The sequence below is a fragment of the Eleginops maclovinus genome, chromosome 4, assembly GCF_036324505.1.
Source record: "Eleginops maclovinus isolate JMC-PN-2008 ecotype Puerto Natales chromosome 4, JC_Emac_rtc_rv5, whole genome shotgun sequence".
In the NCBI taxonomy this organism is placed as follows: Eukaryota; Metazoa; Chordata; class Actinopteri; order Perciformes; family Eleginopidae; genus Eleginops; species Eleginops maclovinus.
Window position 1 is genome coordinate 22,829,553 of NC_086352.1, and position 23,941 is coordinate 22,853,493.

General features: G+C 40.5%; 2 protein-coding genes across 3 annotated transcripts; one reads left to right on the forward strand and one right to left on the reverse strand.

Moving 5' to 3' along the window:
* The first annotated feature begins 1,893 nt into the window (after positions 1 to 1,893).
* usp8 (ubiquitin specific peptidase 8) lies at positions 1,894 to 14,190 on the forward strand. 2 transcript variants are annotated; one of them, XM_063881737.1, is made up of 19 exons: positions 1,894 to 2,121; positions 3,490 to 3,664; positions 3,928 to 4,072; positions 4,165 to 4,250; positions 4,358 to 4,499; positions 4,880 to 4,934; positions 5,081 to 5,252; positions 5,448 to 5,610; positions 5,693 to 5,834; positions 6,250 to 6,509; positions 6,608 to 7,081; positions 7,633 to 7,707; positions 7,855 to 8,153; positions 9,366 to 9,584; positions 9,677 to 9,887; positions 10,918 to 11,154; positions 11,515 to 11,657; positions 11,850 to 11,982; positions 12,422 to 14,190. In XM_063881737.1, the coding sequence occupies exons 2-19, from the start codon at positions 3,561 to 3,563 to the stop codon at positions 12,578 to 12,580; spliced, it is 3,219 nt and encodes a 1,072-aa protein (XP_063737807.1). In that variant the 5' UTR covers positions 1,894 to 2,121; positions 3,490 to 3,560; the 3' UTR covers positions 12,581 to 14,190. The 2 variants fall into 2 exon arrangements, with proteins under 2 accessions (XP_063737807.1, XP_063737808.1); XM_063881738.1 differs by having other exon boundaries at positions 6,608 to 7,066.
* A 324-nt stretch (positions 14,191 to 14,514) lies between these two features.
* LOC134863823 (ubiquitin carboxyl-terminal hydrolase 2-like) lies at positions 14,515 to 19,064 on the reverse strand. The gene is made up of 7 exons (XM_063882548.1): positions 17,842 to 19,064; positions 16,866 to 17,063; positions 16,510 to 16,778; positions 16,177 to 16,328; positions 15,605 to 15,747; positions 15,311 to 15,446; positions 14,515 to 14,793 (listed from the first exon to the last, which is right to left on the reverse strand). The coding sequence occupies exons 1-7, from the start codon at positions 19,062 to 19,064 to the stop codon at positions 14,605 to 14,607; spliced, it is 2,310 nt and encodes a 769-aa protein (XP_063738618.1). The 3' UTR covers positions 14,515 to 14,604.
* Positions 19,065 to 23,941: the final 4,877 nt, after the last annotated feature.

Genomic DNA, 23,941 nt, shown 5'->3' on the forward strand with positions numbered 1-23,941 from the left:
ATATATATATATATATATATATATATGGCAAGAGTTGTTATGTGTTTAGTGTTTTAGAGGTGAAGTATGAGTAAGACAGTACACAGAAAAAGTTAAACATTGACTTTAATTAAATGTATTATGTCGTCACGTTTCACATAATTATACTAGGTTAGTTGAAAGAAATAGTATTAAGTTGAACCTATGTTTTATTATTTAAACTTAATATTATTGCCTTCAACTAACCCAATACAGTTGAGTTATCTATCTGTCAACTTTTCACATTTTTTGGAGTGTAGATAGTCAGGGGCTGCGGCTACCCCTTTCTTAACAACACAATACTAAATGTATCAGCTGAAATGAAAAGAATTTCAACAGGAACATAGTGACAATGTAGCAATGAAATTACAAAGCGATATCTGGCCTGTCATTTACATTTTGATTGAAATTTTTCCATCTTCCATAAACAGTTGAATTGGGATTCAAACTCCTGTTGATTATCTGAGAGATATTCAGACTTTGTCCACCTGCATTAATTGACACAAATCCCATGATGTATAAAACTATTTGAAAATGTATGAAACTACATTGACTGCATCTGCAATTGTGCATATTACAACATATTCAAACATGTTAAATAAAAAAAATTGCTTAAGAAACACCACCCATATCGGTAAACAATGTCAAATGTTTATTAACTCTATTTTGGAGTGCCTTGTTTTTCTCCATTGCTGTCTTCATCTGGTTTCATTGTATTTTCACCTGCCTTGTCAAAGAGCACAGGTCTGTCGGATCAGCAATCAGAGCATCAGAGCAATGTTCTTGCTATATCTGGGTCATTCCAGAATTGGAGGACATTTTGACTTCAAAACTTTTTTTAAATGAATCCTTTATTTTCTATTTTTTTGTTATGTATTTTATAAAAACAGATAGTAAAGAATCACAAAAAAGGATTTGGCCAGCTCAGGCATCAATGGTACACTTTCTTTTAGATATTTTATTTGGTGCTTTTCAACAGCGCTCAATGGGGGCTGGAACTTTCAAAATCAATAGCAATCAACTTTATATAAACAAAAAAAGGAATTCATAATCTGGGAAAATGTTAAAACATGTAGATTATGCTAAATTATATATAAAAATGTAATTTTACTAAAAATAATAAATTGTACTACTATTGTGCAACCCTGTGTCTGTCATTTCCTATTGATTGATTGAATTATAGTAACAGGGTTGCAAATCAATGCTTATTTTAGCTTTATCATTTAGGAATTCATGCTAGCTGCTGAATGTAATGCTACTTTCAAGGCAAGGACACATTTAGTTATTTACCTAAAGAAAGATAACTTTGAATTGAATTTGTCTTATTGTGATAATGTGAGTAACAGGGTTGAGTGGATAGGAGTGCCACACTTGTTCTAGACTGAAAAAAATAGGTTTATGATTTAACAAACTGCTATGACAATTGCAAAAGACATGTATTAACACAAAAATAGCAAAAAACGTAAGTAAAAAGTCTATTTTAAATATTAATATATGCAAGTTGGTCACCAAGAAGTAGGGACAAGAGAAAAATGCCATTTTAGAGGGTTTTAGAGCTATTTGATATTTTAAATAATATTTAGAAACCACTTTTTCTACAACTGATTTTACATGTTGTCTAAGGACAAGTACATGTAACACAACAAGTGCATGTTTTAGCATTTTGGGCATGGATTATTTATAGTTTTACAGGTGGGACAGGAAATGTCCTCCAATTTGTATGTGTGATGATGAACAATATGAACTTGAACTCTGCACAGTGCAGGAACACATCTGACTGGTTTTGTAAACAATGTAAATAATCTGAAACCTTCACTTCACAATAACAATGAGAAAATATGTGGTCGGTTCACTCAGCTATAAAAAATCAGGAGTGTTTACCATTAATACATTATTTTGGAGGATTGGGAGTTAGGAGTGGTGATGGGGTTGGAAAGGATAAGATGAAGTGGTCAATGAAGCAGAAAATGAACACCAGAAGGTGGCAGTAATGCGACATTAAGGACACCTACTCCCGCAAAACATCACATGAGAAGAACTGGAGCCGGAAGTAGGTTTCAGGAATCAGCTGTCAAAAAAGTATAAGCAACGGATCATAAGGAGGTAATTTTTAAATTAACAGTTTATAATTTAAAATATCGTGTTGGCATTAGGCCTAGAGGATATCTCTTTATATCTAAATATGATATTAGCCGTATCTGATCCGCAGTTAAATGCCCACAGAAGCGAACGTTGACGTTAACTGCGTGAGAGCGTAGCTAGCTAACTGACGTAGCTAGGATGCTAAGAGAAGACAAGACAGCTAAGTTAACATGTAAACAGTGACTTAGTGGTGCTAATACCAAAGCTGTGGTTGGTTGGTGCTCTGTGTTGAATTACGTGTGTTTAGTTGTTCATTAGCTGCCCAACAAGCATCAAGTTAATGAACACGGTCATGGCTAACGTTAGCCTTTAAACTCTTACTTGTTGTGTTCATGTTGACATGTCTTCCTGTTCCATGTAACTAACTTAAGTCCACAAGCTAACTAATGGAGAATACTGCGATAACAGTGATAGAGATTCACCACTGAGTGTGTGTTTTACAGTGTTTTAGCTTTACGTAACGTTACTCTTATTAGCTTACAATGATGCTATGATAATAATACTCAAGATAACTACATGGTGTTACGCAAGTGAAAGTTAAAATGTTTGATGTCAGCACAATTCAATGCTTGTTGTAAAAAATCCTGTGTAAATGTATTTGCCTGACCTAATGACTGATAAGGAAATCATGTTGGGCTTATCCTACTGAGATTTAGTACACACTACCAATCTCTGCTGCGGAGACATCGCTATAGCTGTCTCTTGGTAGGACACTGATTGATATCTTTTGCAAACATACATCTGCTTAGTTTTTTATTTGATTAATTGTGGCGATAATGAATGCTGCATGACAGTTGTTAGATGGTATATTGTCGCAGAAATCATTGTGATCAACGATATTATTGTAATTTATTAGCCCATTTTATGCCACTGATGCAATGGCACAATAAAAGCATAATAATGCAACGACATCATTTCGAAAAAGGAATGATCTTTTACTATTGTAATAATATTTAGAGATAAATACATTTGTTTAATAACAAGTGCAATGTCTGCCAATTCCAGAGTTAGAGTTATTAGTTTATTATGTTAGAGAAACCCCTGCTGTTTATTCTGGTATTATGTTGGCAACATTCTTACGTAAACAAACACAAGTGAACATCCAGAAAAGTTGAGGTCAGCAAACATGGTGGAGTCATTTCCATATCTCGTAACAATGAGTCGATAGTGTAATTATTGTGGTGGGCATAGTTTAAACTGTTGTCTTACTTAAAATGATAATATAAGAGGCCATCAGCAACTTAGATGTTATCAATGCTATTTGATAATACATTTGTAACAGGACTAGTTAAATGTTTAACTCACAGTGTTGTTTATTTTGCTTTGCAGAGATGTTCAGAGCTTGTGTAGAGCACTAAATGGTTGCCTGCCTGTGAGTCTTACTGAACACACTCGCCAAGATGCCTGCAGTTTCCAACGGGCTCAAAGAGCTGTACCTGTCCACTTCTCTGGGGGAACTCAATAAAAAGGCTGAAATTAAGCCAGACAAGACAAGCACCCGGAGGTAATGCTAGCTTCCATGTTTACAGTATAGCTATACAGTAAAGCACTCATGACAAAGAGGAACTGAGAGATGAGATCAAATGTGAGGAAGATTGTTGCATTAAAGCTTCAATAAAGTGTAATCCTTTTGAAATGTACAGTAACCTTTATCAACCAAACCTCATCGGGGTTAAATAAATCCCCAGTAAAACTTAAGCCCAAGCATGTTACAATCGCTTGGTGATTATGTTATTTAAATTGTGTTTTTTATTTGATCTGTTGCAGCTATGTTCAGAGTGCCTGCAAAATCTTCAAGGCGGCAGAGGAGTGTCGTCTGGACAGAGACGAGGAGAAAGCTTATGTGCTGTACATGAAGTATTTAACTGTGTATGACATCATCAAGAAAAGACCAGACTTCAAGCAGCAACCGGTATAGTTAAACATTATAAAATTGTAACTTTGTGTGGAAATGTAACACAAATTGGAGTTAGTGTATGACTTTTCTCCATTCCATGTACAAAGGACTATTACATGACCATGCTTGGGCCAAACAGCTTTAAGAAAGCCATCGAAGCAGCAGAGAAGCTCTCTGAAAGCCTTAAACTCAGGTTCTTTTTTAAAATATTGCACATTCCTTGTTAAAGCATAAGATTCAAAATTGGACTTGAGAACATATATTCTATTCTAACTCTGCTAATCTTTACATTTTAAACAGGTATGAGGAAGTTGAGGTTCGAAAAAATCTTGAGGAGAAGGAGAGACAAGAGGAGAAGAAAAGGAGGGAGGAAATGACAGAGAAAGATAGCGGTCGAGGCTCTCCAAAAGTGTCTTCAGCAAACAAGAATTACAGCAAAAAGGTACATATATATATATATCTTTTATTTTGTTGTTGTTATAAATTCAAAAAGATTGACACTTCATTTGAATCAGGATTGCTTCAGTCTGTGTGTCTAAAAGTGAAGTGGATGTGAAGGTTGTGGTTTATGATTGAAAAAATAACGTGGTTTGGTTTAATTTTTTATAACATTCATCAAATGTACAGTTTTAAATGTACAGTTTACATCATGCCAGTAATACCAGCACCAGTACTAGCTTAATCAGTAAAGATAGTACTTGCACTGGTGTGAATAACAGTTTGTTTTATTATTTTTAGGCCAATATTCAATGAATGACATGGGTCCCAATCAGAATTATTCAAATCAATATTAACGTTTTAACATGATGATTTCTTTGTCAGATAAAAGGAGAACAGAATGAACTGAAGACTGAACTAAAGAATGCAACCTCAAAAGGTAAGCAAAATACATTTCCTTCTGTTGTTCAAATCTTCCTTTAAACTAAGAAATTAGGTTCCATTAGTTTCAGTGTTTAACCTGTGATGTCTTTCGAATTTGAGACTGTCCTTTTCAGATGTGTTTATTTATTTTTTGTCTGATAGCTGCGGTGCCAGCTGGTGGGATCTCAGCTGAGAAACTTTTCCACATGATGAGGGACCAGACGATTACAACAATTGTCATGGATGCGCGCAGCCTCAGGGACTTTGAGGAGTCTCGCATTCAGGTCCCGGGCCAGACGTGCATTAGCGTGCCGGAGGAGGCCGTCAGCCCAGGGTGAGATCAGGCTTCTAGCTGATAGTTTCATCTGACACTGAGTGTGTCATTTTTAAGCTGGAATTGATAATATGAATGGATCTATTATTTCCTTTTGTTACTTGTTTTTCTGTTTGTGCCGATAAAGAAATGTGAAGTAGAAAAGACTACATTCCATCACATGTCCTCCTGAACTGGTACTTTGTGCCTTTTCAGAGTCATTGTGAATCAGATTGAAGGGAAGCTGCCAGATGCATCCAAAGAGAATTGGAGGCGGCGGGGATTTGTGGATTATATAGTCCTGCTGGACTGGTTCAGTTCTGTCACTGACCTTAAACTGGGCACTACCTTGAAGAGCCTCAAAGACGCCCTTTATAAGGTGAGAGTGTGGGGTTTAGAGTGTGAATAACAACAGCAGAACCTTCCTGTGAGGTACAATGATGTGTTTGCACTCTCCACAGTGGGACAGCATGACAATCCTGCGTAGTGAGCCGCTGGTGCTGGAGGGAGGCTACGAGAACTGGCTGTTGTTTTACCCCATGTACACAACCAACGCTAAAGTCCGCCCTCCTCGACAGAATGTCATCAGCTCCGTCCCTCAGTGTGAGTATTACCAGCAAAATGGGCACCTTAGAGCTTTGGCTCTTTGTATTTATCAAGCCACATAGTTTAGTTTATTGTTTGTTATGCAGCTGATGTTGTTTTTATTGTAAGATTTTTTTGAAGCAAACTAATTCATGTTAAGTGAGCTTATTCTCATTTTACCATAACATCTACTTATGAGCCTTGAATCCCACTCAAAGTGTGATCCTCCATTCACCTTAAAAACAAAAACAATCAAATAAACAAAACTGTGACCAGCGTTAAGTCTTTTTCTCTCTTGTCCAAGTGTCATTATAACACTCAATAGTTTCCAAAGCCCATATTAATGGCTAATTTAAATGGATCTTCAGTGAAATGTTCCTATATTAAATGATTCTCTTTAACATTGAGTTTCATTTTTTGATTCTTTGAACAGTGAACTTTAGCTACCCATCCCTAGAGGAACCAAAGCCTCCGACCCCACCTCCACCAGAGCCTGAGGTTACACCCGAGCCTCAGGAGGCCTCCACTCCTGTGCTGATGAACGGGGTTGCACCAGCAGAACCCCCCACATCAAAAACCTCAGAGGTTCCTGACGGGCTGCCAGACTGTCTCTATTCCACCGTCACAGCCTCTACAAATTCTGGGCTAGACGTTAGTAAGAAGGGCCCTGCAACAGCCAAAGCCTTCCCACAGGTACTGTATCTGTATCTTTTGGAGAGTATAAACCATAGATGACTGTGTGTTTCAACATCACCCATGTTTAGTTTTATCCTCCTGTTCTCTTGTCCTAGTTTGACCGTACCAAGAAACCCTCTGTCTGGGTGTCGGACGAGCCGAAGCCCGGCCAGAACGGGTCCTCGCCAAACGGCCCATATATTCCCGACCGCTCAGTCAAACCAGCCAACACTTCTCTGTCTAAAGAAGAACAAAGCCAGATACACTCTGAGGCGGTAGCGGTGATGGAGAAAGCAAGGCAAGAGCAGGAGAAACGCAACCAGGAGCGTCGTGCAGAGGGTGAGAGACGGGACAAGGAGCAGAAGGAAAGGTTAGAAAGGGAGCAAAGTGAAAAGAGGAAGAAGGAAGAGCAGGAGAATGAACCTCAGGAGAAAAAGAAACTGGAAAGGCAGAAGGCAGAGGAAGATGATAAAGAGAACAGGGTGTGGGACGACAAAGAGAGGAGGGGAAAGGAACAAAACTCTGAACCTCCCTCCAAGAGTATGTCCCTGGACTCTCCTGCTCCCAATCATATCGTAAGTGAAATTAAGGTGAGTCCTATTTTCTCTGTGTTAATAAACAGTAAAGTCCAACGTTTATTTCAACCCTCGGTCTGTGGGAAAGTCAGAAAGTAATCCCCAAATCCCACAACAGTGATCACATGCTCACGTTAGCTTTGTGTCTTACACCTGTGGCTAAAGGGAAACAGAAAAATCCCTTGTTATTATCTCACAGTTGAAACAGTGAGACCACAAATCCACATGAAGAAACCATTTGTACACAAACATAACACCTATCTGATCTGATGAATTAAATGATTTAAAGTTGTGTATGACTCTTGGAAAGTAAAATAGTTTGGGAAAGATAAGAGTTCAACACCTGTTAGACTTAAACAAGTGTTGTAGACATTATCAAATGTGTTTGTATTAAAGAGATTACAGCAGTTATCCTTTGTGCTTCATAAAAACAATGATGTTGGTAATTAAGTCATATAATTTTATGCTTGAACAATGCCAACCTTTACTTTCACTATGAAACTCTTTCATTAGGATTTATGTTAAGAACTTTTAAGTGAAGTTGGTGTGGGTTTGTTTTTCTGCAGAGGGAGCCCCTGACCCGAGCAAGAAGTGAGGAGATGGGTAGGAGTGTCCCAGGCCTTCCAATTGGTTGGATGAAGGTAATTAATTGAAGACTATACTTGATAAAAAAAAGGTTTAAAACATATATATTTGAATTGATAAATAGTGATTACCTTATGCATGCTTGTTTCTTTCAACCTAATGTCCTATTTTCTTTCTGTGTTCATCCCTCCATTTTTGGCTAGTTCCTCGACACGGTGACAGGGACGTACAGATACTACCATTCCCCAACCAACCGTGTCCACCTGTACCCGCCGGAGGTCACTGTTCCTCAGACCCCGCCCTCCACGCCGCCAACAGTTAAACAGAAACCACCGCGTCCAGCTGAGCCAGACTCCAGCCAGGAGCAGGAGCGGGAGCAGTCTAAACTGAAACGCTCCTACTCCTCCCCCGATATCACCCAGGACCTTAGAGAGGAGGCCCAGAAGAAAACCGCCGCCCCCACCACCGCCGCTGTCATACCCACCATCAACAGGGAGACCAAGTAAGGCTCTCTGATGTTTTATGATATAACAATATAAATATGGATACTTTTTGTCCGTGCTTCACAAAGCTATTATCTATGGGGTCAGATCAGTCTCATAATTCACAAATGCACACAGAAGGATTCATACTTGTATTTCATGATCCGCGAAAGCATTCACACTTGTATTTTCAATGCACACACAAATGTGTTCCGTTTCACATGCATGTAAATAAAATCCAAGTACAGAAAAAAGTTTTACACATGTATTTTTGATCCACACATTTGTTTTCCGTGTCAAACCGCTGAACCTGCAAACACAAACCGCTTTCTGTGCATGCATCGCTGTGCATATGTGTGTGGGTATGTGAAACGGAACACATTTGTGTGTGCATTGAAAATACAAATGTGAATCCTTCTGTGTGCATTCCTGAATTATGAGACTGATCTGACCCCATAGTTATCATGTCCAAACAAATCCACCCAGCTGTGGTTCAGGCTTGAGCCTATGAAGTCTCGTGTTGATATTCAAATCTAAATTACAACCTTATGAAACCTAGGTGTCAAGATGTTCAAATATAGACCAAGGCTACCCGAAATTATGTAGACATATTTTGCTGAAGTAGAAGTGTTAGTGTGTAGCGTTTTGCTTCTATCATTAGAATGTGTTTTTTTGGATAGAACACATAAAGATAAGATATACTTTATTAATCTCAAATTTGGAAATGTTTTCGGTGCAGCTGCATAAAGCTGTTAAATAAAGCATTGCACATATTTAGAAATTGAAAAAAAAGAGTAGAAAATAAAAAAAATTACAGTATAAACATTTTAAAATCAAAGCTAAAACAGAACTAAAAGAGTGAAAATATCAAAGTTGACCATGAATACAAAAATATGTAGACTATCTTACAAATAAAATCCTATTGAAGTGCTAAATTACAGCTAACACAATATAAAAATAAGATATTATTTACATTAGTGTGCAAGAATGGCATATTAAATGAAATATAAATGTACAGTGTGAAGTTATAAGTCCAGTTAACAAAAGAGATGCTATGGGGCAGTTAGTTCTCGGCAGAGTTATGGCTGTTGGCAGGAATGACTTCCTGTTTCTGTCCTTGTGACAGTGGAATCTGTTAGAGAAGGAGCTCCACTGTCTGTCCAGCACATTGTATTCTCCTTGGCCGTATCGCTGCAGAAACTGCTCTATCATTGTGTTCCTCTGTCCTGCAGGCCTGCCACTAAAGTCTATTCTAAAGTGGAGATCGCACGGCCATCAGCTGCCAAAATTCGCAACCTCAACCCATCCTTTGGAGGTCTGGGTGCATCGCTGACGGGCCTCCGTAACATGGGCAACACATGCTACATGAACTCCATCTTGCAATGTCTGTGTAACACTCCTGCCATGGCGGAGTACTTCAACAACAATTACTACCTGGAGGACATCAACAGGTCAGAGCCTGGATATGTATCTAATGATTACCTCCTGTCATGTATGAGGCAAATATTTAAGATATTTGTCCCTGCTTTTTTTCTTCTCCTAGGTACAACATCCTTGGCCATAAAGGGGAGGTGGCGGAGGAGTTTGGTGTGATCATGAAGGCGCTGTGGAGCGGTCTGTACAAGAGCATCAGTCCGCGGGACTTCAAGGTCACCATAGGCAAGATCAATGACCAGTTTGCTGGCTATGACCAGCAAGACTCCCAGGAGCTGCTGCTATTCCTCATGGACGGGCTCCATGAGGACCTTAACAAGGTAATGCACGCAATTCATGAAACATTTATAACAGAACCATCAGTGTGGCATAAATAAAGTATGTAAAAGCTTTCAATATCTGCTGTGAGAAACATTTACATGTAATGTGCTCAACCTCAATTAAATATTGAGTGAATAAATTATAAGTCATTTATTTATTTTAACTATGTCTTCTGCTACCCGTTGTTTGTTGTTGCACATCTGCCTGTTAACGATGTCAAACGCAGTCGTTTATCATTTTTCTTCTGTTTTTTTCACCTGGTTACATTTTGATGGCAAATTAGAAAGTAAGTAACTAGCTGTGTGTCCTTGGTCCTCCTGCAGCAGTGTGAGTGTGGCGTGTCTGCATCTGTCTGGTCTGATGCTCTGTCAGAACCTCTCTGCATGTAGACCCAAGACATGCCTCATTGCCTGTAGTGACTGATGTTACCGGCTTCATGTGCATCTGAATGGAGGAAAGGACTAGATGAATAGGGACAGACAATTTCATAGCTCGATAATTATGCTTTTTCTATTTTTAGACATCAAAACATGATTGTTTTTCAATGTTTTCAACTGAAGGCCACAAGCAGTCAGAGATGAGAGGAAAAGGCAGCTTTGAGATTCACTCTTTCAATTGTTTTTGATGAGGTTGTAACGGCTGATGACGTCCATTCCTCATGACACACTCTCCATCTCATCACATCCCCTTTGTGTGATGTTCAGACCCGTCTGCCATCAGGTTGGCTCTGTCCCCTCTCCCCTTTTATCTCTAGGCTAATGGTATAAGTCCGTCTAATTAATGAGATGTTAATTAGCAAGCGGTAATCTTGCCTCTCATACCTTCCTACCTATCATACTGATCTGTCTGAACTGCATGCAAATGAACTGAGAGAGATTAGATACTGTAGGTGTTGAATTCACTTAGACATTCATATTGCAGTTCTCAGTGCTAACAGGGCCAGAAAAAAACTGCTCCTAAGACAGCTTGCTTACACCTTGAGCTGCTGTTGCTTTTGTGTATCAACATATTTTCTGTCTCTGGTGCCAGGCGGACAACAGGAAGCGGTACAAGGAGGAGGATAACGACCATATGGATGATCAGGCGGCAGCCGACCTGGCATGGAGCAAACACAAGCTGCTGAACGAGTCCATCATTGTGGCTCTGTTCCAGGGGCAGTTCAAGTCCACCGTGCAGTGTCTGACCTGCCACCGCAAGTCACGGACTTTCGAGACCTTCATGTACCTGTCGCTGCCTCTGGCCTCCACCAGCAAGTGCTCCCTGCAGGTCAGTCACACGTCAACCTGGTAAAGTGTGTTTTTACTGTGTTCAATCATTTGTTTTGAGCTTCAAGCTTCTTCAAGTCCCCTAGCTACTCAAAGTAAAACATGTCTTTGAAAGTGTCATTGAGGATTATTCGAAGCAATAACAACATTGAACTTTGGGACCGCAGAGTCCACATTAAAGTAAAAATGTACGCACATGGTTTCTGGTTGAGTTTCAGTGTTTCTTTCTCTTAACAAACACACAAACCATCATCTTACTACATCTTGGAGGCTTATAATGTTACTATATATATACTATATACTAAATAAATGTGTTTTGCTTTTTTTATACCTGACTGATATGCTTGCTGCTTCTTGGCAGGATTGTCTGAGGCTGTTCTCCAAGGAAGAGAAGCTGACGGACAACAACAAGGTGTTTTGCCGACACTGCAAAGCCCACAGAGACTCCACCAAGAAGCTGGAGATCTGGAAGGTCCCGCCCATTGTCCTGGTGCACCTCAAACGGTCTGTAGTGATGTCTGCATCAATGTGATAGAGAAGGGCTTTGTTACTGCCTGTTATTGAGGAGTACATCACTCTTATCTTCAAACTAAATGCAGACTTTTACCTTTTTGGAAATAAGATTTAATTAATTTGTGGAAATGTTACTGGTACCATGATGACACTCTTTTTCTTTAATGTGTCTAATATCTGCAGATTCTCCTATGAGGGGAGATGGAAGCAGAAGCTACAGACGTCTGTAGATTTCCCTCTAGAAACTCTGGACCTGTTCCAGTACGTCATTGGACCCAAAAACAACCTGAAGAGATACAGCCTTTATGGAGTTTCTGTAAGTAAACGCCAGATACCCAAATCCCTGTGCACAAGCAAAATTAGTTTTCCATGATGTGTCTTTAAGATATGCAGTCAAAAGCATCTTTATTTATTTATTCCACACATGGCAGTTATTTTAAAACAAACACTAATTTTGTAGCACATGGTGGGAAGGAGCAGGGAGAAGAACGTTTTATTTCCCCTGACCCTTCTGTGTATATCTTGTATCTGTGTCAATGTTTCATAAGGATTCCCTTTGGTTGATGCGGTCTATACACGGTTGGAAAATAAACCAATAAGAAATTAGTTTAGCAATGTTTTGACCACAGATTGATAGTGGGTGCCAAAAAAACGAGGTTTGTTTAAAATATATTCAACATTTTAGCAGTTTAAAGTGAATTATAATAATTGTTTTTCTGCTCAGAAAGCCTAACCTTCTTTTTCTCCACCACCAGAACCACTACGGGGGTCTGGATGGCGGCCATTACACAGCCTACTGTAAGAACGCCCCCAAACAGCGCTGGTACAAGTTTGACGACCACGAGGTGACCGAAATCTCCACCTCTTCCGTCAAGTCCTCCGCAGCCTACATCCTGTTTTACTCCACCCTGTGATGGAGCTGTTGGACACAAAGAGGGAACACTACACCAGACGCTAAAGCCTGGAGGTTGTTTTTTCTTTTTAAATCACAGCTGAGGACCTGCCTTGCACACGCGCCTGCGGGTTAACTAGTCGTGTACGTGCACTCTACTGTGTGCGGGAGGCGAGGAGAAGGTCGCAGATCAGAGGAAGGTGTAGGCACACTGTGCAATGCTTCAGCTTCTAGAGGACACTATACCTGTTAAACATGCCGTCTGTTCGTATTACTGATCATCTAATGACTAACTGATGCTCCTTTAGCTTCTTGATGGTTGTGTGTAGGGCTGACGGCTGATTCAGATGCTCTTCATTCTTTTCTGCCCTCTGTGTGGACGGCTCTATCGCAGGGCGGATCAGATTTCTGTGTCTACAGCTGAGGAACAGTTAGATTCCATGTACATACTTACCAATGCTGATGTTGCACATTCAAATTGTAAATACCGGAGGGCCAGGTGTTTATCTGTTAAGTGACCAAATTATCTTTTTGTTTTCATGAAAGTAGCAGCCTTCATAGTATCATCATATATAAGACAAACTGTGTAGGGGTTTAAAGGGATATTTAACCCCAAAATCAAAGATGTATATTTTCCCTCTTACCTGTAGTGCCACCTATCATGTACCTAGACTATCTAGAGTAACTGGGCCTTATTTCTGCATCCAAACATAGCTTTGTTTTTCTTCTCAAATGTATTTATTGATGTTTGTGCAACCAAGTGCTATTAGATTTGAGAGGAAGCAGACATTTCTACTACACCTCTCAACTCTCTGTAACCTCCACATTAAAACAATGTGGGCTGATAAAAACGCTACAGGTAAGAGGAGAAATATGCATTTCTGTTTTTGAGGTAAACTGGCCCTTTAACTCTATAGCCTGGTGTATTACATGGGATGGAAGGGGCCGTGTGTGTTGGCTTTTGCATTCTTCCTAAAGCTAGGATTGAGATTGTTGCTTGCTCATATTAGCCACATTGTTGCACTTGCACAATATGCAATTGGTTTAAGTTTAACACCTTGTTTAACCGCAGACATTAATACTCCACTCTTTCCTACGATGCTAAGAGCTTGTCCGTCTCTGTTAGTCCAGGCAGTGACAGATGAACCACCCGCAGAATATTCTCTGTTAAACACACTTAACTCTTTGAATATATTCACACAACTGCTATTTAGAGGGATTATTTCTGGGATGACTTTGCATCCTTCTTGGTTTTCCAGAAGGCTTCCATTTATATCATTACTTTTGTTTCTGTGTTCAGTACTGACCCGAGAGAGTATGAAGAAATGGGAAATTGACCTTAATCACTTACACGAGTGTGTTAGCGTCAGCATCTTCTGCCTGACCGACTGACTGACCAGCTAGCACAACGTGAACTGATGTTTCCTCTGAAGGACCAGAGACCTGAGGTGGCCGGATTGGACTTCCTATGTAAAGTTTTATTGCCTAGCATGAGATCATAATCTGTTTTCTTTTTACTTGTACATGATGATTTTATTACTCAATGCTCTGGAAACAATTAGTTTCAGATATAACGATTATATTAACCTCTAACAACTCATATGACTATTTATTAAAACTGCTTCAAATAAATATTGTGTCTGATTGACTTTTCTGGGAGATATCGACTACAATGGCGCCATTTAAAAAAAAAAAAAAAAAAAAAAGGTCCAATAGGCATAGCATGAATTTAACCTTCCAGTTAATCCTCTAGTCTCTTCATTTCTATGGATATAAGATAATATGGTGTAGAAATATTACACACAGTTAAACAAGACACAATTATTGCACACAAGACAATATTGGATATTGGACGTTTATTTCAAGAGCTGTTATGGTGATGCCAGCGAAAATAAAGGCCACAGGAAAGAGCAGATATTTTGAAAGTATGCTTTCTTAACTGAGTTACCTTGGATTTCTTTTAACGCAGGATAGACGCCAGGGTGTCCGTTAAACAACAAATAGGGAGTTGAAACTCGGTCCCCCCGTGGATTTGGCCTGCTGAGCTCAGAGTCCATGGAGGTTTGGCTTCTGGAAGGGCTTGCGGCTGTAGAGCAGCATGTAGGCATTGGGAGATTGAACAAGGCTGTCCTGGACCTCTCTGACTGCTGAGTCATCAAAACAGTGCCAGGTCCGAGTCAGCGCGTTGTGGCACAGGGCAGTGTAGTGACCCGTGTTCAGATGACCTATGTGGTTCTAGACAATGAAAAGGTTTATTTACATTGATATAAGTCACAGAGAATCAAAACTCAAATGCTTTGGCCACAGTTTATCATTTTGTACCAATAGTATTATAATCTGGTTCACTTTGTTTTGAAATGTACCAGTTCTGTACACAGTTTCCAGTTTTAGTATGTGCCATAAAAAAACTCAAAACAAGACCATCCTTTTATAGTGTGGTTTTAAAGCTCAAAATGATTCAGCCAGCCACTAATGATGTTGTTATGGAGATATCAGGAAAGTGCATCGAGGCATTCCTGATAAAATATATAAAGTTATATATTTCATAGACTCCATAAACCACACAACATAAAGTGTTATGTAATAAAAAAAATATATATCTGAGGTCAGAAATACAAATTATGTAAAAAAAAATATGATCTGCCATGTAAGGAAATGAAAAGAAACATCTAACTACACTAAACAACATTTAAAAATGCATCACTATTGGAATAACTTGCTATTTAAATGGTATGTGTGTATGTTTACTGACCACAACAGCATAAAGGTGGTATGAAGAAAATGAGGTGTTCTGTTCTGAGCTGGATAGAAATGGGGAGAGGTCGAGCTTCGTGGAGAACTCGACATTAGTCTTCAGTTTCACCTGGTTCTTCCCCTTACAACCAAACCTGGAGGAGATAAAGATCATTCTAATTTAAAAACACTTTCTCATTTAACAGCTGATAAAACCCTTTACATTAAGTTTCAAAATGTATTCCTTTAGCACTTAAACATGTACCCTTGCTATAATGTGTTACCTTTAACAGATAAGGTTATGACTACCCACCGTTTCAGGTGCAACATGAGGATCTCTGGGGGTTTGTCTAAACAAGTGAGGACTGTCGTTTCTCTGTGCAGCCCACACATCGAACACAGCATCTGCTCCCCCCCGGTCAGGACGGTCTGCTCGAAAAACAGAGACAGGCAATCCTGCAACATGGAGACAGAAGTGTGAGAAAAAAAAACAGATAACATTATCTAAAACGTGCCATACATACAATCTGGACACCGACTGCTTACACGATAATAGGCCCCTCAATTAAGATACAGGACTCCACAAAGGCCACAGATCCAATAATATCAGTAGTTTTTGTGGGTTTTTGGTTGTTGTGCTGCTTTGGGTTATTTCACACCTTATGGTTTTGTATCATTTGTAGAAGTTTTGCTTTTTCTTTGTGATCTTTTTGTTTCTCTATTGGTTGTTTAGCATCTTGTGGTGATTGTGTGTCTTTGTGGCTTGCTAAAATTAATTTTACCAGTAACTTTAATCTGGCCCAGGGACCCCAAACCTGTACAATAATCTGTCCATGATTCTTGAAGATGTTTCCATGGTAGCAGGTGTTAGAAGGTGTGAGGTACCTGAATGGAGCACTTGATGATGTCTGTAGGGAGAGGGAGTGACAGCACAGTGAAGGTCTGAGTGCTGTGTGTCTGGTGGTCGCAGTGCATGCAGAGGGTCATGTAGCCCAGCTGGCTCTCGAACAGATGGGACACGATGGTGGACCCCCCCGCTGCAGGGACACCGTTTCTCTTTCGTTCTTGTCTCTGTCGTTTTGAGTAGCGCATCTTGTGCTTTGAAATAATGTAAACACACACACACACACACACACACACACACACACACACACACACACACACACACACACACACACACACACACACACACACACACACACACACACACACACACACACAGGTTTACTCTCTCTGCAGGGGTAGGAATTTGCCACAGAGATGTACCTGTGAGTGATTGATGGTGCTGCACCTTCTTGAGGTCGTCATGGAGTGCGTTGAGGAGGAAGAGCAGCAGTTCCTGGGCATCTTGCTGGGAGTAGTTGTTGAACTGGGGGAGGATGGAGCACAGCACTGACCTGGCTTCCACAGGCGCACATCTGGAGCTCATTCCCAGCCACATCTCTTCCAGCAGGCGGACAAACGCTACGACAACCCGACACTTCAACCTGCATGAACCGAGGTTAAACTGCTGAGAAAACATGACCCCCCTGAAGGTGAGACAGAAAGGGAGACCACAGCAGGAAGGGTCTCACCTCCCCAGCTCTTTGCGAGTGTCCAGATCAAGCAGATGCTCCACGAGAGGCACGGTGGAACACAGACACTGTAACACAGCATTCAAGTAGCAGGAGTTGCCTGCGTTGTCCAAGCCGCACACTCCTGGTCTGTTCCTGCCCTGCAGCCTCTCTGCGGAGCTGCAGCCTTCTCTCTCATCTTCCATCTCATGACCACAGCTGATGGTGTTCATCCTGCAAGACAAAAATCAAAACCAAATGCTTATTAATGTGCAGCATTGCACATTGAATTATAATTTGATATTGTCAGAACATGAAAAACTTGACTATGTATTCTATAGCTTCACAAATTAGTTTCTAGTTAATGGAGAGAAAAGTAATTTGTTGAATAAGTTTGCTCCAGTATTTTCAAGATGAGGATATGAGCGTTTTGCCTTTTGGATGAAAACATTTTTTTCCCCCATTTCTTAGAAATATGTTCTGAAACATTTATGACTTTCAAAGAATTGATAAATAGCTAGCATTTTAATTATTTATGGAGATAATGATTAGTTGTAGCCCTGATTCTAAAAGCACCAACCCAGTTTACAATGATAGACTGAGCTGTTACCCTATACAGTGTACTGTATCTTTTACCACTTCCCTTGCACTATATGCACAATGTGTTACCTATACTATCACCATCTCTATATGAATAACACCTTCATAACGTCTTGCACAACTGTCGAATATTTGATGACCCAGAATCTGAATACTGAGAAATGATATTGTCACATTTCATGTATTGTTGTGTCATATCGAGTAATTTTGAATTAAATTAGACTGAATCAATTATATTTAAAATAGTGGAGCATTCCACACTTACTCTTGATATCAGTTACTTTCTTGAATAGAGAAGCATCACAGACTTACTTTTGGATGTTTTTTTTCCAAACTACTAGTGAGAAGTCTTGTATTAGCCTGAATTGAAACATTATACAAAAGCAGGAAAACTAACCTTTGCTTAGAAAGATTTGTCAGACCTGTTTCCAGGTAAAAACTGCTGTTAAGTCGAGGCAGGACGGGCACAGTGACGCTGCTGTCAGCGGCCAGCTTAGAGGCCAGAGTCCTGCTGAACTCTGTTAGGGCCACCTGCCTGCTGGAACCCTCGCATTGCAGGGTGTGGAGCACAAAGGTGTTGATGCAAAGGATGTGCAGCGTCACCCAGAGACCGGGGAGAAACACCTCCTCCACTGACCCCTTCTGATCAGAATGAGGAAACAGAGCAGGTCCGGTCCATCCCTGTAGGTGGGCTACGAGGGGAGACATTGAGTCCTCAGATGATTGTTTGAGCATGACGGGTGGAGAAGACGTGTTAACAGCTGAAACCAATTGAATATCCACCCCTAAGCTAGAGAAGATGTCGGTGAGTCTTCCCTCCATCCAAGCAGAGCTGTCCATCTGAACCAGGTGTCTGTGGCCGCAGAAAGGTCTCAGCAGGTGTCCCACCACCTGCTCAACCACAGGCTTCCTACTCTGCCTCTGGAGCTGCTCTGCACTGTACAGATACATGTTACAGATGAATCCAGAAGTCATGTCACATAGGAGGGCGAGATGGAGAGAGCAAGGCCCCTGATCGTAGGAAACTGTGTATTTCTTCACAGCCAGGTTGTGACCAGGTGTGTATAGGGCCTGGTAGCGCCTGGTCAGGTGGCTGCAGAAGGCAGAGAGGGCTTCAAGCTTGTCTCTATCTTCCAGTCTGGTCAGGGACAAGAGGTTGGTCTGAAAGCTGTTCCTCTTCAGGACACCCTGCCATCCATCCAGTTTCAACATCAGCTCAGAGTCAAAGCTGCAGTTCTCACCCACAGACAGACCACCCTGCAGGACTATAGAGAACCAGGTTAACGCTTCGGTGTACTCCTCATCAGTGAGGTCTGCACTCTGCTCTCTGCTCTGGCTGTATGGCGGCCGGTGAGCTCCGGCCTTCACACCAGCAGCTCTCCGGATCAGCTCCCGGACGGCTCCCTTGTCCAGCACCTCCAGCAGGAGCTCTCTGGCCGTGTGGTAGACCTGGTATGTGGGTCCTGCCTGAATCTTAGTAAGCGGCTTCACCTTCCTGGACCTGAAGATGTTTGGTAAACACAGGCCGTCCCTTTGGGTGACTCCATGCAGTTCCTCCACTAGGTGGCACTCCTCTGACATCCATGTGCACTCCCTCACTGACAGAGCCTTGGCCTTCATCTCAGACCTCTGCTTTATCTAAGACAAACCCATCTCAAAACAGTGACCGTTTCTCCTCTGATCTAGAACCACTACAGAATGACAAAAGATAAGCCACAGGAAAAAGTGAATTGCACACTGCCTGGATTTCCTCCTTGTAGCCTGTTTTGTTTAAAGACAAAAGGACGAAATAACCAAGATCCAGAGGTCGGTGTATCTCCTCTCCTGGATGTCTGACAAACTGTACTGTGTACAGTACATGTATGTGTGATATACTCTCAGGTGAAACAAACTCTGTGATGGTAAATCACCAGGGATCCACTGTAGCCAGACAACCTCGCATGGCAACCTATCAACACAACAGTAAAACCACAGTGCAGCTCTCATGACTACTTTCTGTCCTCCAGTGTGTTATTTCAGGGTTAGTTTGACATTTAACAAACCATTTGGAAGCAAAGAGGAACCCTGAGTGTTATCAGCATGATGTGTCACTCCCGGTCGTAATTTTAGGTCTGGAAAACCTAATCTAACTCCAGTAAAATCTAATTTAGATGCAGATTTGGAAGCTAATGTAAGAACTAAACTCATGTAAAGCAGCCAGTGACAAGAAACAGCAACATCCAGAAGCATCTATTCTCATACCCATGTTTTCCTGCCTGCTCTGAAATAACCAAATCCATTTCCCCGCACTGCTCTCACTGCACTTGTGACACTTGTGTTTGTTTACTGACTGTCGAGTCAGCTCCACTGCATCACCTACAGGCAAGGAAAGTTATTGCTCTTGACCATTGTATAATAAAGTCGCCTCCTAAGGGCAAATAACGTTATAGCTGCCTGACATACTGTAAGTTTAACAGTTCATGACAAAAGTGTTGGGGAAAAGTTTACAGTTACACATTATTGACAGTCATTCACAAAGCTTTTACCTTAACATAGTAAGCCATACAGTCTGCAGGAAAAAGGGTTAATAATCATTCATAAAGAAGCACAGATTGGTTAATTTACACCATGTGCATATCTAGTTATGACCGCATCACTTTCAGTTGAATGTGTCCAAGTTTTACCAACAGTTGCAGGTTTAAAATGTGACATATAAACCCTCAGACATTAACACAAGTGTACAAATTGCAGAAGCTATTTCTTAACTTGGCTGTATATAATATGTACCTACATTTGTTGGTCTCAACTGCTGCTGCTTAACATACTTTTAGTCGGTGGTGAAGATTTGACTACAAGTGCAGTTGTTAAGTAGCGGGTTTGAGTATCCAGGTTTCAGGTTCAGGCGCATTAGCATCAACAAAAGTCAGTGGTGCTCTTTCTCTTTCTATTGGGGAAAGATCAGTACATCAAATATGTCTGGACCATTTCAGCCAAACTCCTCAGCCAAGATTCTGTGTTTTGACAAAACACTCTTTTGCTTCTACAGATTTGATCCAAAAACCCCCCATATGGGAACACAAATATCTGTTGTAAGCCTTTAGCTTGGCTCCAGCACAAATATTGTATTCCAAGCTGTGTGGCTGTGAAATTCAGAAGATTTGGTTGTAAAGATACACATATCGGAGGCATTTCTGATAGTTGTTCCCCTTGACTAATCAAAACTGCAGAATTTGTACGAAACCAGGGTCCCTGGGTTAAGTAGGTTACTGTAAATACACTTTTTACCTGTAAAAGAAAACATTTTAAGCCTCCGTGAAGTATGTTATGATGACACTAACACTGCACATTTCTATTATGCTCAAGTTTGACTAAAAACAGATGCACAATCAATAACAGTCTCTCAGTATTAGCCCTAGATAAGTGTTTTTCCATAGTGATTTTAAATGCTACAGCACTGTCACAGTGGCGTCCTGACAATACGCTGACTTATATCATCGGGGGTTGAAGAACCACTCAATAACCTCAAGGGCTCTGAAGGCTGTCTTGCATAAATAATATCCACTTTCAAGCTCAATATATGTTAATCCAGTAATATCAAAGGCAGCCTTCTCTCCTGAAGTACACCCTTCTGATGTAAGATGTATTAATTTACCCAAAGAAATCGTATCTACTGTTACTGGACGTGCATTGCTAAAAATTGTCCAGTTCACCCACGCAATGGATAAGAAAATACCAAGGTGATGGTTTTATTTTATGTAGGAGTTTTGAGTGAAACATATGTAGGCGATATTCTGCAATAACATCCCAATTATCTTCTTATAACACAGCTCCAGCAACTGGGCTGAGTTTCCTTTAGATGCTTTGTGAGGAGGGTATGCATCTTTGTGTTTTAAAAAAATATATCTTTAGGCTGATTTATCTATAACAATGTATAATATTTCACTGAAAAATCTTACAGTAAAAGGTTAGTTGTACAATAAATAGTGGAATGCAAATCATTATATTTCTCCTCTGAAATATAAAGTGCTAAAGTAACTACATTTAAATACTTAAGTAAATGTTTGTATTCGTCACTTCCTCTCACTGAAAAAATGTAAGATGTGAGTGGAAGTTACACATCATTTCTGAGGTTCTTTTATTTCCTGTAATGCTACTAATAACCTGTGAAAGGTCACTGGAGTTTGTCTGACTAGATACACAGCACAGGTATTTCTCTTAAGGACATCTTGTCTCTCTCTCCTTACACAACACGTGAGGTCTTTCTACAACTGCTCATTACCTGCATTAGTTGTTCGTCGAGTTGTCTTTGCATTCTTGTTTATTCAAATATAGTTTTCAAGTGTCAGCAACAATCTGAGTCACTAAAACCTTTGCAATACACCAAAAGTGCTGATGCTGTTCACACCCCTGGAAGGTTTAGTAATACACACTAACCCAGACAACATACTGCTGCTGTACTCCAGTACCAGGATGTTCACTAATTCAGGACCAATGCAAATGTATATTGATAAAAAGACAGAATACAGCACTGTGAAACTGCTATCTATTTATAGCTTTGGTATCTCCTGGGATGTCTGTGGGAAAATACACAATGCTCACTTCTGCCAAAAAACACGCAGTACTGTACAGTACATCATCGGCTGCAGAAAAGTTTGATATCTAGACAAAACAGTTGTCTGGAAGGGGAAGGTTTGTATTTTCAAGTGAAATGGTCCAGTGGAAACGTCCTATCCCTGAGAAAGGTCAACTTTGTTTTGGAAACATAAGGAATTGTTATTGTGGTGGGAATCTATGAAGGCCTAGTTGTCAGCGGTCCTTGGAAAACTGGCCACCATTTGGACTACTGTTACTTTTCTCAGTCCAACACCTGCAGACCTGATGCCATGTACAAACATGTTTATAAATCTGAAAAGTTAGAACAGAAGCCTGAAAGCTGCAAAGGATTATTTTTGTTTTCACTGTGTAAACAAGTCAATTCATTTTATTTCATCAGGACAATTCACTCAGTATCACTTCTGCTTTGTAGGGAACACAATAGGTCAATGCATAATGACATCTCACATTAAACATCAAACATTCATCTCAAAAACAGAAGAGATACCATATGCCAGATTAGAAGCTCATTTCCATCTGCAGTCCCTGGGTAGGTACACACATAACAATCAACAAACATTAAAACATTTCATAATGCCTTTCACACTTACAAATAAAACCTGTTGCCAGTGGCTGCCAGAATCCACTTCAAGACACTGCTACTGGCCTACAGATTGGACTACTGCAATGGGGTTCTCTTCGGGGTTCCCAGCAAAACCCTGGAGAGGCCCCAGCATGTCCAGAACTCTGCCGCCAGAGTTCCCACCCGCACCAAGCCATGACAGCACATCACTCCCACCCTCATCCACCTTCACTGGCTCCAGATCAAGTCCCGGATCACTTCCAAAACCCTCCTCCTCACCTACAAGTCTCTCCATGCCCTAAGAGGTCTGACAGTACCTATCGGACGTCCTCCATCCCTACACCCCTACACGGAGTCTGCAGTCCTCGGACACGGGCCTTCTGTCTAGTCCCCGTCAGTGTTGCGGACCCCACCGTCTGGAACGCTCTTCCTGCAGAGATACGCAATGCTGCCTCCCTGGACATCTTCAAATCCTCACTAAAAAACTCACCCCTCACCATAGCCTTTGACCACTAACTCATCTTAGTCCCCCGTTCTTCTACCACAACTGCCATTTTTATTATTTTTACTTTATTTTTCTATTCTTTTACTTGCCCTACTTTTTGTTTGTTTATTTGTTTTCTGTCTGTCCTCACAACATGGAAAGCGGCCTTGGGTACCTAGAAAGGCGCTATAAAATGTTTAATTACTATTATTTTTATTATTATTATGAAGGGATCAGCCCCTTCCTACATCAACATTTATGGTGAACCATAAACTGTAGCATGTGCACTTCGTTCTGTATTGGCCAATCGGCTTGCTAATCCTCCACTGCAAATGGGACTCATGTACCACTCAACAAAAACACGCCTGTTTGTTATCCTGGCTCTACAATAGTGGAACAAGCTCCCCATTGATATCAGGACCTCAGTGAGTCTAAACACATTCTGTCGAAGACTGAAAACTCACCTCATAAAAAAATATGTATGTATGTATGTAGCTCATATTGTAAGCAGCTTTGGACAAAAGCATCAGCTAAATAAAATTTAAAGTAATGTTAAAGTCATAACATTTTTAACTAAATGAAAGTTTATCACAAAAGATCAAGCTGTGTCTAAAACCAAGGAAATAACACCAATTCAAAACCTATTACCCTATTTGAGAAGTAGACTTATGGATGAGGTCATTAGACATGGTCCACGTCTGGAGTCATTTCCATTAGCTGTGCATTTAGTGCAACACGTCTAGCAAAAGTGAAATCCTGGTAATGAAGATGTGTTTGTTTTATTTGACCTAAGGCAGCAGGAGCTTCTTTGCAGGACATTGCAAAGTGAAAACCACACTTTCATTTTAAGGTTGCATT

What these genes read in the sequence shown, in the direction of transcription:
- usp8 (XM_063881737.1), top strand. Translation starts at nt 3,561, where the DNA reads ATGCCTGCAGTTTCCAACGGGCTCAAAGAGCTGTACCTGTCCACTTCT. An exon ending in CAGCCAAAGCCTTCCCACAG is followed by an intron (nt 6,510 to 6,607) that starts GTACTGTATCTG and finishes CTCTTGTCCTAG; the next exon opens with TTTGACCGTACCAAGAAACC. An exon ending in TACCTGGAGGACATCAACAG is followed by an intron (nt 9,585 to 9,676) that starts GTCAGAGCCTGG and finishes TTCTTCTCCTAG; the next exon opens with GTACAACATCCTTGGCCATA.
- LOC134863823 (XM_063882548.1), bottom strand. Translation starts at nt 19,064, where the DNA reads ATGAAGGCCAAGGCTCTGTCAGTGAGGGAGTGCACATGGATGTCAGAG. An exon ending in TGCAGAGAGAGTAAACCTGT is followed by an intron (nt 16,329 to 16,509) that starts GTGTGTGTGTGT and finishes GTGTCCCTGCAG; the next exon opens with CGGGGGGGTCCACCATCGTG. An exon ending in TCATCAAGTGCTCCATTCAG is followed by an intron (nt 15,748 to 16,176) that starts GTACCTCACACC and finishes TCCATGTTGCAG; the next exon opens with GATTGCCTGTCTCTGTTTTT.